General features: G+C 54.9%; 1 protein-coding gene across 1 annotated transcript in view; it reads right to left on the reverse strand.

Annotated features, from left to right (window-relative positions):
- Positions 1-476: 476 nt before the first annotated feature.
- Positions 477-13092, reverse strand: part of LOC145351159 (NHS-like protein 1) — a 216146-nt gene continuing 203530 nt past the window's right edge. The window contains 4 exon segments of the mRNA XM_080200833.1: positions 477-1257; positions 3629-3746; positions 4875-5960; positions 5963-8032. Of these exon segments, the coding sequence (XP_080056959.1) occupies positions 483-1257; positions 3629-3746; positions 4875-5960; positions 5963-8032 (4049 nt within the window). The 3' untranslated portion in view covers positions 477-482.

A 13092-nucleotide genomic window follows, 5' to 3' on the forward strand; every position in this document is an offset into this window, starting at 1 on the left:
CACAGCCACTAGTCCGCCCAAGCGGCCTAGAGCCCGCCTCCATCTCAGAAAGACACAACAGTCTATCGGCCACGCAGCCGATACTCGAGAGCCGCTTTTGCTCAAATCCTCCGCGCGTCTCTCCCCATTGAACACCAAGGTGCCCCTTTTCCCCTACTTTGCAACACGTCAGAGGAGGACTTCACAGGCCGTAGAAGCGCTTATTGGAACTTCTTGAGGTTGTGAACGGCGCTATTTAAATGCAAGTCTTTCCGTTTCAGTGCACGGCTGGACACTTCCCACGTCTGCACAGCTCAGCACGGAGCAGGGTGGGCTGGGTGGGGATGGGGGGGGGGGGGGGGGTAGGAGGCCAAAGCCTTCACTTTTTAGGCATTTCCTCGGTGGGGGTTTTTTTGCCCTTTGCATTGCAGCTGACTTTGAAACAAAAATTAAAATGCAGTGGGGGGGATAAAATGAGTCTCTCTCGGTTTGGTTTCTATCTCTCACGAGACCCAATCCTGATTCGCACTTTCTTCACTCAAACCGGCGGAGCCGTTCTGGGCCAGGTAAACGTCCGCTGTTCCGCACACTGAGTCCGGAAGATTCCGTGAGGCAGGGGCCGAGAGGCTGCCACCTTTGGGCTCCTGCCCCCCCCAGATCTCACCCAGGCCACTGCTGCCGATGATGTCGCCCTCGCTGTGCCGGCGCCCCTCGTCGCTCGGGCCCTCGGCAGCCTCGGAGTTCTCCGCCTCCCCCTCACGGATGACGGTCATGGGGCTGCTGTGGAGCCGGTGGAGGTGCAGGTGCCGCGCGCTGTACCGGCTGCTGGCGGCCGAGGGGGGGGTCCGTGAGCGCCCGTGCCGGACGCCCGCCAGCCCCGCGCCCCGGGGCATCGGCCCCTCCTGCGAGGCCCACTCCTCGCGAGGGCTCCTGCCCCGGTGTCCCGGCGAGCGGCTCTCGGTCGGGCTCCAGCCGTTGGTCCGGGCCGTCTCGGCCTGCGAGGGTTCGGCGTGCCGGTGCCTGGGGTCGGTGCTCCTGAGCATCTCAGCGGCTGACATGCGGCAGCTCGTCTCCACTCTGCTGCCTTTCTTCAACAGCAGGGCCTTGAAGCTGTCGCTGCTGGTGCTGGATTTCCGCAGGTTCCTCTGGATGGAGCCAACCTGCTTGAAGCTGCCTGGACTGGACACGGCTCCCGTGGGGGTGACGGGAGGGGAAAGGGACACGGTCTTACTGAGCTCATCCTCAGAATCTTTCCGTCCCAGAACCCTCCTTTTGGACCTAAAGATGGGAAACACAATTGTAAAATTTACACCTAATCGTTACATAAAAAGAAATAGAGGAAGAGAGACAAGGGGGGCTAATGAAAAGCAGAGATAAAGAGATAGAGAGAGCGATAGATGGACATTGAAAAGCGAGGATAGAGAGATAGAATAGAGAGAGTGATAGACGGATAATGAAAAGCGAGGATAGAGAGATAGAGAATAGAGAGGGCAATAGAGAGATAGAGAGTGATAGATGGACATTGAAAAGCGAGGATAGAGAGATAGAATAGAGAGAGTGATAGAGAGATACAGAGTGATAGATGGACATTGAAAAGCGAGGATAGAGAGATAGAGAATAGAGAGAGTGATAGAGAGATACAGAGCGATAGATGGACATTGAAAAGCGAGGATAGAGAGATAGAATAGAGAGAGCGATAGACAGATAATGAAAAGCGAGGATAGAGAGATAGAGAATAGAGAGAGTGATAGAGAGATACAGAGTGATAGATGGACATTGAAAAGCGAGGATAGAGAGACAGAGAATAGAGAGAGTGATAGAGAGATACAGAGTGATAGATGGACATTGAAAAGCGAGGATAGAGAGACAGAGAATAGAGAGAGTGATAGAGAGATACAGAGTGATAGATGGACATTGAAAAGCGAGGATAGAGAGACAGAGAATAGAGAGAGTGATAGAGAGATACAGAGTGATAGATGGACATTGAAAAGCAAGGATAGAGAGAATAGAGAGAGCGATGGATGGATAATGAAAAGTGAAGATAGAGAGATGGAGTAGAAAGTGCAATGGATGGATAATGGAAAGCGAGGATAGAGAGATAGAATAGAGAGGGTGATAGATAATGAAAAGTGAAGATAGAGAGATAGAGAATAGAGAGAGCGATGGATGGATAATGGAAAGCAAGAATTTGCGATCTCACCCTTGAAGATGGAGAGAGGGGGCAGGGAGACAGGTACATATACAAACATACATATAAATCTGGCATTGAAAGCTAGTCTCAGCAGTGACAACTTTAGCTAGCCCAGCCAGCAACACACACGAGCCACAGAAGTTGAAAAAAAACAGTTATTGTAAAAACCCATCTGATTCACTAATGTCCTTTAGGGAAGGAAATCTGCCTTCCTTATCCGGCCTGGCCTACATGTGACTCCAGAGCCACAGCAATGTGGTTGACTCTCGATTACCCTCCGAAATGGCCTGGCAAGCCACTCAGTTCCAGGGCAATTAGGGATGGGCAATAAATGCTGACCCAACCAGTGACACCTACATCCCATGATAAGAATAAAGAAAACCAAAATCTATAAATGATCATGACTGAAGGAGACTAACATTAATATCAATTATATATCGGAGGGAAAAAATTGCAGGGGTTTGGGGAGAGAGTGGGGGAGCAAGACTAATTGGATAACTCGATCAAAGTCTATGATATATTGTTTTACATTTCTAAGATGGGTATAGAGGGATATGGGCCAAATGTGGGCAATTGGGACTAGCTTAGAGGTTTAAAAAAAGGGCAGTATGGGGAAGTTGGGCTGAAGGGCCAGTTTCCATGCTGTAAACCTCTACGACTCTAGCTAAGCAATGGAGAGCCCTTAGAGATTGAGAGCACAGAGACAGGCCACTGGCTTTGACTAGTCCACGTTAGTGGACTAGAGAAGTGGACTTAGTAGTACAAGATAATGAAGGCGATGGATAGGGTAGAGATAGAGAGATTCTTCCCACTTAGAAAGGATAGCAGGACTAGAGGGCACAGCCTCAAAATAAGTGGGGGGCAGTTTGGAATGGAGTTGAGGAGGAACTTCTTCACTCAAAGGGTGGTGAGTCTCTGGAATTCTCTGCCTGTTGAAGTGGTGGAGGCTGCCTCGCTAAATATATTTAAGTCACGGGTAGATAGGTTTTTCGTAGGCAAGGGAATTAAGGGTTATGGGGAGAAAGCGGGAAAGTGGAGCTGATCCACTTCAGATCAGCCATGATCTTATTGAATGGCGGGGCAGGCTCGAAGGGCTAGATGGCCTACTCCTGCTCCTATTTCTTATGTTGGTATATATGCTGCTTTAGGGGAAAGAGAGAAATTGCAGTTAGGAGCAATTATTCAGCTGTTTCCTCAGCATGAGAGTTCCCAAGATCAGGCATGGGTTATTCCTCAGAGAAATTTCCAGGCTGTATGTAACCCTTTGCACATCAGAGGCAAGTTCCAAGGAAGTCATCAGCCACATTAAACTAACACCTCTGCCCTCTCTATGCCCCAATGACCCTCCGAACCTGAGAGCAGGAAAGTTGTCCTATCATCGGTCAGTTCAGGAAATGACCAATCTCTCACTCTCGGGTTGATCCATGTTGGCTCACCATGGATCACTCCGCTCCCTACCTGTGAATCACGGCAAACAAGTCCTCAGTTGTCCTGGGCCTGCTGGGAGTGCTGGGCTCTTCAATATTCCATCCGTAACTGCTGCCAAGGACGGGGGAACTGGGTTCAAACACATCACCTGCCAGAGGGTAGAATATTAACTCCAGTCACTGAAAGGTGAAGGAAGTATCGCAAAAACCAGATAGTTATCAACCTGTTACACCCCTGCGAATCCTATAACACTGTTACACCCCCTATAAACTCTATAACCCTCTGTTACAGCCTCTGTAAACTCTATTACACGCTGTTACACCCTCAGTGAGTTCTATAATACTCTGTCATGCCCCCTATAAAGTAACTGAATGGTCTGGAGTGGTTTAAAAAGGAGGGGAGATGGGAAGGAATTGGGAGAGGAAAGGACGAGTGGATTGAGTGATGAAGAGGTGTGAGGATGAGCAAAGGGGCAATGTGGAGAGAAGGGGGAGCAGGAGGGGGAGGAACAGGAGGAGGAGGAGCAAGAAGGGGAACAACGGGAGGGGGAACGGGAGGGGGAAACGGGGAGGAGGAACGGGGAGGAGGAACAGGGAGGAGGAACGGGGAGGAGGAATGGGAGGGGGAAACGGGGAGGAGGAAACGGGGAGGAGGAACGGGGAGGAGGAACGGGGAGGAGGAACGGGGAGGAGGAACGGGGAGGAGGAACGGGGAGGGGGAACGGGAGGGGGAAACGGGGAGGAGGAACGGGGAGGAGGAACGGGGAGGAGGAACGGGGAGGAGGAACGGGGAGGAGGAATGGGAGGGGGAACGGGAGGGGGAAACGGGGAGGGGGAATGGGGAGGAGGAACGGGGAGGAGGAACGGGGAGGAGGAACGGGGAGGAGGAATGGGAGGGGGAACGGGAGGGGGAAACGGGGAGGAGGAACGGGGAGGAGGAACGGGGAGGAGGAACGGGGAGGAGGAACGGGGAGGAGGAACGGGGAGGAGGAACGGGGAGGGAACAGGGAGGCGGAACGGGGAGGAGGAACGGGGGTGGGGGGGGGAACGGGAGGGGGAAACGGGGAGGAGGAACGGGGAGGAGGAACGGGGAGGAGGAACGGGGAGGAGGAACGGGGGTGGGGGGGGGAACGGGAGGGGGAAACGGGGAGGAGGAATGGGGAGGAGGAACGGGGAGGGAACAGGGAGGCGGAACGGGGAGGAGGAACGGGGGTGGGGGGGGGAACGGGGAGGACGGCGGGGTGGAGGAGAAAGTCAAACCTGGCTGGAAATCTTACCCATCTCATCACCTTGGCAGATGATTGCACTGCTCTCTTCTATTCTGTCTGAAGTGTTTGAGGTGTCTGTTGCCAGTTCTTCGCGAACACCGGGATCTTTCGTGCTTTGATCCATCAGGTTCTCCACGTGGACCTCCCAGGCCCGGTGCTGCTCCGTGTCCTCCGGCCCCCTGGCCGTGCGGGAGTCGTCGGATCCCATCACTTCCACACTCCGGCCTGGGGGTCGCTCTCCGTTGGCCTCCGCGGATACCGGCGTCATCGCAGTCCTGTCTTCTGCCACTGGTCCTGAGGAGACTGGCGCCTGTTCCCCTGGAGGAGGGGGGCTCCACGGGGATGGCGGGACAAGTAGATTCAGTTTGGGTTTCCTGGCGATGGGGGGTGGCATTTTGGCGGCCGATTTGGCACTGGGGTTTTCAGGCGGGGGTGTCCTCTCCGGCTGTTGTCTTTTATCAAGCCTGGCTTCGACGCTCTGAGGGGAGCGGGGGGCAGGGCTGGGAGGCCGAACCCGGAGCTCCGGCTCATTCCCAGCTCCCGTCTCAGGGCCGCTCCAGGGGGCCAACGTTTCAGGCCAATCCGTGCTGCCACTGGTCTTGTCCTCCGCGCTCAGGGCGAGGCTGGTGTCGGGGACAGTTCTGGCCTCGTGTTGGTTGGCAGGTCGGCAGAGGGGGGGAGGCCGCTGGAGCACAGCCGGCTTCCGGGGTGGCGGCGGAGACGTCGGCTGCTCTGGTCGCAGTTTCGGCCGGGGGCTTGGCTCCTTCACCGGCCTCGGGGGGTCATCTGGCTCGGCCCTCCTCACCGACCTCAGCTGCACCGTCTGCAGAGCGCTGGCCGTGATGAGGGGCAGGCCCAGGGCTGGTCTGTAGGCCTCAGCCTGCTCGGCTGGGGCCTTGGGCTCCTTGTCGCTGGGCCGGGCGGGCGAGCGCGGGGGCTTCGCGCAGTTCGATGCCTTCAGATCCAGCGGGGGAGCTGGAGGGGGCGGCACAGCCAGAGAGGGGGCTGCAGGGGGCAAGGGGGGAGCAGGAGGGGGCAGGGGGGGAGCAGGAGGGGGCAGAGCGGGTGCAGCGCTGAAAGGAGGGGGCAGGGGGAGGCTGGAGGGGGCCGAGGGGAGGCTGGAGGGGGCCGAGGGGAGGCTGGAGGGGCCAGCAAAGGAGGAGGGGGCAGGATAGCCAGAGGGGCAGCAGGGGGGGTCAAGGTGCAGACTGGTGGTGGTGGAGGGGGAAGTGGAGGGTTCGGATCAGGAGCCATGGATAACGCAGGGGGTGCGTTTGAAGGAAGCGCTCCGCTCTCCCGCACTTGATGCCGGGACTCCGAGGTGTTTGAGGATAGGGATGCAGACGAGGAGGAGGCTGACACGGAGGACAGCAGCGAGGATTTCCGCTCGGGGACCTTTGGCTTTGGCTTGGTGGGCCCTGGCGATGATTGGCGAGAGAAGACGGGCGCTGGGTTCAGCATGGTGGGGGTGTTACACTGGCTGGAGTAGCCGCTCGAGGGCGAGGTGACCCCATGGGACTTGTCTGGGGACGGGCTCTTTGGTTTGGCCGAGATGCTGGTGACGAGCGGCGGGCAGGCCCTCGGCAACTCGTCCGGCGTGCAGTCCCAGGCGCTGGCCCGTGCTGCCTCGTCCTGGCTCCTCCCGCCTACCCCCTCGGTGTAATAGGCCCAGGGGTCGCTGTACTCGGAGCGCAGGCTGCTGGTCTCGCTCTGGGATGGCGTGGCTGCGCTGGTGGAGTAGGCGTTGCTGGCAGCGGTGGAACGCCCGCTGCTGTTGCTGCTGCCCTCGCCAGCGCTGGCGTTGCTCTGGCTGCGGGGGCGCATGGCCCAGGGGTCGCGGCCCTCGCCGGGGGAGGCCGAGGGGCCATCTTGATCCTTGAGGTTGACCTCCAGCGAGCGCTGGAGGGTAGCGATGAGCGACTCGCTGAGCACGGGCCGGGCACCCTTGGGCTTCTTGCGCAGGGAGTCCGTGCGGGCGGGGGGGAGGGGCGGCTTCTTGGTCTTCTTCAGGGAGATGCTGCGGCCCAGGGACCGGTCGCTGTACTCGGTTCGGCCTTCCGGGCCTCGCCGGCCTCTGCCCTCGCCCCGCGACCTGGCCGCCAGCTCAGCGGGCGGGAGCGGCACCTCCGAGTACAGGGGGCTCCAGTCCACCTCGGCGGGGGGAGGAGAGAGGGGGCGCTCCGGGTTCTCGGGGGTTTGAGAGGCGGGGGCCCGAGGGCCCGGGCTCACGGCCTGTGTCCCCGCCGCCCGGGGGGGCTGGGCGCTCGGCGGCGTCTCGCGCGCCGGGCCTGGTGCCGTCCCGCTGCGGTCCCGGGCGTACAGGGGCTCCGCCAGATCGGCCCGCCAGCCCATCGCCAGGGAGACGGCCGAGTCGCAGCGGGACGGGGGCAGGGCGGTGTCAGAGGTCGGGGAGTGCCGGCCCGAGCTGCCGCCGTTGCCTCCGCTGCTGCCGCTCCAGTTGCCGCTGGAGGAGTGGTGCTCCTCCCGCAGTCCGTTGGCACCGCCCAGGGCAGCGGCGGTGAGGGGCGCGGCAACGCCAGAGCCCGCCGCCGGCAGCGGGCAGCCTCCCCGGCCCTGTGAGGTGCGTATGGCCACCACCTCGGCCTTGGAGGACAGCGTGGTGTGGGCGATGATTTGGATGGGGCAGACGGCGCTGGGCAAAGCGGCGCGCACCGTCCCGGCGGACTCTCCCCCCGTGGCCTGACGGCCCGTAATCTCCTGGGATTTCGGTCTGGACAGGGGGGCTGTCCGGAGCTGGGACGCCGAGCCGTCCGCACGCAGCTTGCCCACCCTCCCGGGCAGCGTGCCAAAAGGCTCCTCCGACTTGCGCAGGCCGTGGTGGGCACAGTCTAACTCGTGCAGCGAGACTCGGGCTCCCGGTCGGGGCAGGCTGTGGAAATGCAGGTCCCCGCTGGCACGCGGAGTCCCGTCGCCGACAGTCAACATGTTGCTCGACGAGTGGGAAAGTTGGGCGGCGATGCCCTGTCCTTTCTGTGCCCGAATCCTCCGGACTGATGGCGGCACCACCTTGACCTCTTCAGTTTGGCAAGAGGAGTCCTTGGTCGTTGACCGCCCCCTGGTGGTTTTGCTGCTTTCCAGACGACTTACGGTGGAATATTGACCAGGGAGGATAATGGAGTGACCTCTGACCTGTATCTGTCCAGAGCCTGTCAAATTAAAAGCAAACATCAACATTGCGGAGAAATGGACTGGAGAGCTGTCAATGTGGCCTTCCCACAGCATCGTAACGTAGTAAAACACCACAAAACTGCTCACTCTCAGACAAAGATCACACAAGGAGACATTAAAGCAGACGGCAGAAAGCTTGGTCAAGGTAAGTTTTGAGGGGCATCTTAAAGAAAAGAGAAAGATGGAGAGGTTTCGAGAAGGAATTCCAGAGCCTAAGGTCCAGGCAGCTGAAGCCATGGTCACCAATGGTGGAGCGAAGGGACTTAGGGATTCTCACGATGCTGAATTGGAGGAGTGCAGATGTCTCAGAAGGTTGTGGGGCTGGAGGAGATTGCAGAGACTGAGAGAGCGGAGAGGCCATGGAGCGATTTGGATTTTAAAACGGGGGGGGGGGGTGCTGTTTCCAAGGGTGTCAGTGTTGGGGGCACGGGAAAGATGTCTGAATGGAACTCGCTGTGAGTTAAGAGATGGGCTCAAATTTGGATAAACTCAAGTTAATTGAGGGCGAAAAGTGAGAGGTTGGCGAGAAGAGTGATGGAATAGTTCAGAGAAGGTTCACCAGTTTGATCCTGGGTATGGAGGGGTTCTCCTATGAGGAGAGGTTGACTAGTTGGGCCTGTATTCATTGGGAGTTTGGAAGAATGAGAGGTGGCCTTATTGAGACATCTCAGATTCTCAGGGGGTTTGACACTGACAGGGTGTTTCCCCTTGTGGGAGAGTCTAGGACCAGGGGACGTAATCTCAGAGTGAGGGGATCAGCCATTTAAGACAGAGTTAAGGAGGAATTTCTTCTCTTAGAGGGTAGTGAATCTGTGGAATTCTTTGCCTCAGAAGTTGGGTTGTTACTTATGTTCAAGGCTGAGAGACAGAGGTTTAATCAGTGAGGGAATTAAGGCTTATGGGGATCAGGCAGGAAAGTGGAGCTCATAGAATCCCTATAAGAGGAGGCAATTCGGCCCATCGAGTTTACACTGACCACAATCCCACCCACATCCTATCCCCATAACACATATTTACCCTGCTAATCTCCTGACACTCAGTTTAGTCATGGCCAATCCACCTCACCCGCACATCTCTGGGCTGTGGGAGAAAACTGGAGCACCCGGAGGAAACCCACGCAGAAAGAGAGTGCAAACTCTGCACAGACAGTGACCCGAGGCCAGAATTGAACCCGGGACCCTGTGAGGCAGCCGTGCTAACCACCGTGCCGAGCGATGGATTATCACATCAGATCAGCCGTGACCTCGTTGAATAGCAGAGCAGACTCAATGGGCCGAATGGCCTGCTCCTCCTCCTGATTTGGATGATCACCCCACGTTGATGGATGGACGCCCAATGAGAATGGGAGGAAAGAAAATTGAGTCCTTCTGACCACCGTGAATTTGGCAAATCCACCTGCTATTGCCTCTCCATGGGGACAGAGAACGGGTCCTCCAAAGACAGCGTTACAGCTTCCTTCTCAAATCCTTTTTTTTTAATTCATTCATGGGACAGGGGTGTTGCTGTCTGGGCCAGTATCCCTAGCTGCCCGAAGGCAGTTGAGAATCAACCACATTGCTGTGGCTCTGGAGTCACATGTAGGCCAGACCGGGTAAGGACGGCCGATTTCCTTCCCTAAAGGGCATTAGCGAACCAGATGGGTTTTTCCGACAATCGGCAATGGTTTCATGGTCATCAGTAGATTCTTAATCCCAGATATTTTTTACTGAATTCAAATTCCGCCATCTGCCATGCTGGGATTCGAACCCGGGTCCCCCAGAACATCAGTTGAGTTTTCTGGATTAATAATCTAGCGATAATGCCACGAGGCCATCGGCTCCATGCAGTCATGTGGAGTCAGTCAGCCTGATCTCATTAACCCTGCTCCTCTCCTTCACAGGGATTGTTCTACGGGTTCTGGCTGTACATTGACACACTCCATTTTATATTCATGCTTGAATCTATTTAGTGAATGTCTGTGAGGCTGCTCAGTTTTGGAGTACATCATGCGGTGGCACAGTGGTTAACAGCGCCAGGGACCCAATTTCGATTCCTGGCTTGGCTCATGTGTGGAGTTTGCACATTCTCCCCGTGTCTGCATGGGTTTCCGCTGGGTGCTCCGGTTTCCTCCCACTGGAGGAAAGACGTGCTGTTTAGGTGTGTTGGCCATGCTAAATTCTCCCTCAGTGTACCCAAACAGGCGCTGGAATGTGGCGACGTGGGGATTTTCACAGTAACTTCATTGCAGTGTTAACGTAAGCCTACTTGTGACACTAATAAATAAACTTTAAACCCTGAAAGGGACATATACAGACAGCCGCCAAAAGCACGTATGATCGAAATGCTGAGAGATTGCTGAGCTGAGGTGCAGAGGGATCTGGGTGTCCTGGTGCACGAATCACAAAAGCTAACACACAGGTACAGGAAGTAATCAGGAAATGTGATAGAACGTTAGTGTTTATTGTGAGAGGAATTACATACAGAAATAGGGAGATTATGCTTCATTTGTTGTGGAATCCATTAATTCCTCCAAATAATCTGTGGGTACTTGGTACAATTTTAAAGAAATTATTTATTGAATATAACTTGAAATGAACCTAACAGAAATGAAAGAGGATTACTTAAGAGAGAGGGGGTGTGAGAGGGAGGGTCGAGTTGGGGACTGATGTCTAGCCAGACCCAAAAACCTTGGAGTGTTCGACTGAAGAACAACTAAAAAACAAACAGCGTCTACTGACAATATACAAGTTCAGTTATTTTTTTCTTGTTAAAATACTAGGTACAAGCAGTCTCCAGCTTTCAAAAGCAACTGAGAGCTGTGAGACCATGAAAGCTTCTGTTTATGCAAAACTTTGCCTGCCTTGTACTTTCAGATGTGGTCAATTTCTCAGCTCAAAATTTCAAGCTGAGTTTTAAAATGTGGCCAAGTTAGCTTAAAGCATAGCGTAATCAGTTACATTAGGCAGAAATATCTTTCAAATGAAGCCTTTTAACTAATGCAAACCGTATAGAGGATCCCACAGTTGTACAGGACGCCAGTGAGACCATACTTGGAATACTGTGCACAGCACCGGGCACCTTATTTAAGAAAGGATGTAAATGCATTGGAAGCAGGTCAGAGGTGAACTTACTCAGAAGGGTTGTCTTATGAGGAAATGTTGGACTTGTATCTGCTGGAGTTTGGAAGAGTGAGAGGCGACTTGATTGAAACATAAGGTGCAGAGGGTGGATGTGGAGAGGATGTTTCCTCCTGCGGCAGAATCTAGGACTACAGGGTCACTGTTTAAAATAAGGGGTTGCTCATTTAAAACAGAGGCAAGGCAAAATTCATTCACTCAGAGGGTTGAGTGTCTCCGGAGCTCTCTGCCTGGACAGGGGTTGGAGATAAAATATTTTTAAGGCAGAGGTGGAAAAATTCTTGGTAAGCAAGGGGATGAAAGATTATTGGGAGTAAGCGGGATGCAGATGTGAGGTTCTAATCAGATCAGCCACGATCTTATTAAACAGTAGAGCAGGATTGAAGGGCCAAGTGGCCTCCTGCTGCTCCTTGTTCATATATAACACATAACGTGTGGGTCAGTATGACTGGACATTCGTCCACTGCCCAAGGTCACCTTTGGGGGGGTGTGACGCACAGTATGGTCGGATGCAGTTGGTTCTTTGACCTCCCCCTGACATCTGCTTATGGCTACGTTCAAGAACCGTAATGTTTTATACCCATCTCACTTGAATAGCAGGTGACCCACTGTCTGACTCCCCTTTACACTGCAGCTTTTAAAAATACCTTGCTCCCCTGTATCCCTGGTATCTGGGTGGCACGATGGCACAGTGGTTAGCACTGCTGCCTCACAGCATCAAGGACCTGGGTTCGATTCCCGGCTTGGGTCACTGTCTGTGTGGAGTTCGCACACTCTCCCCGTGTTTGCGTGGGTTTCCTCCGGGTGCTCTGGTTTCCTCCCACAGTCCAAAGATGCTCGGATTAGATGCATTGGCCCAGCTAAATTGCCCCTCAGCGTCCTGGGATGCTTAGGTTAGAGGGATTAGCGGGGTAAATGTGTGGGGTTACGGGGATAGAATGGGATTGTTGTCAGTGCAGGCTCGAATGGCCTCCTTCTGCACTGTAGGGATTTTACGTTAAAGTTGTAGGCTCAGAATGAGGCCTATCCTCAGAATGAGGAAGCCACTCTTAATGATGTGAACATGTGGGGGACTGACACACAGTCCTGGCCATGCAAACTAAACCAGCAATAGATACATTAGGGAGAAACTACAGCTGGTTGTCCCCTACGTAGACAATGAGACCCTCCGCACTTTAGCTGCAAAACTGTTGAACATTTCTGAATATTATAGTGGGTTTGAACATCATTGCAAACTGAGTAGAACAAGACTTTATCATTGATAATACCCCCACACACTGAATGGAAGGAAATTAATTGCAAATTGCATACTTTGGGCATCCTTCCTTTCCTTCCTCAGTCTTTCTCCCCTCTCACTCTCTCTCCAAATCACTTCCTCTCCCTCTCTCTCCAAATCACTTTCTCTCCCTCTCTCTCTCCCTCTCTCCCTCTCTCTTTGCTCCATCTCTCTCTCTCTTTCTCCCCCGCTGTTTCACTCTTTCCCACTCTCACCTCTTTCTGTCCTCCTCTTTTTCTCTCCCTCCCTACCTTGCTCTCGCTCTTTCCTCTCTGACAGAGTCACCGCCCAAATCGCGGAGTGTTGGCAAGTCTGTCCTGAGCATCCCCTTGCCTGAGTTGAATCCCACCCCCCCCCCCCCCCCCCACCCCTCACAGCCTTTCCGGTGGGGGTTCTGGGGTCCCTGGATAACAATTAAGGACCCTGGGCCGCTGAGGCCAACCGTAAAGCTCCTCCCTGCCCTCCACCAACTGATGAGATCGGCCAGCTCAGCAGGGAGCAGGTGCTGGTCCCGGGATCTCACTGTGCCACTTGGCTCAGTACCTCTCAGGCCCGAGCTTAACCAGTTGGGAGAGAGGGCAGGCTGAGAGAGGAGCCTCAGACATTCTCGGTCCCTTCCTTTCCTGCCCAGACAACACCGTTCTCC

This window comes from Carcharhinus amblyrhynchos, chromosome 12, assembly GCF_965287045.1.
Source record: "Carcharhinus amblyrhynchos chromosome 12, sCarAmb.v2.hapA, whole genome shotgun sequence".
Classification (NCBI taxonomy): domain Eukaryota; kingdom Metazoa; phylum Chordata; class Chondrichthyes; order Carcharhiniformes; family Carcharhinidae; genus Carcharhinus; species Carcharhinus amblyrhynchos.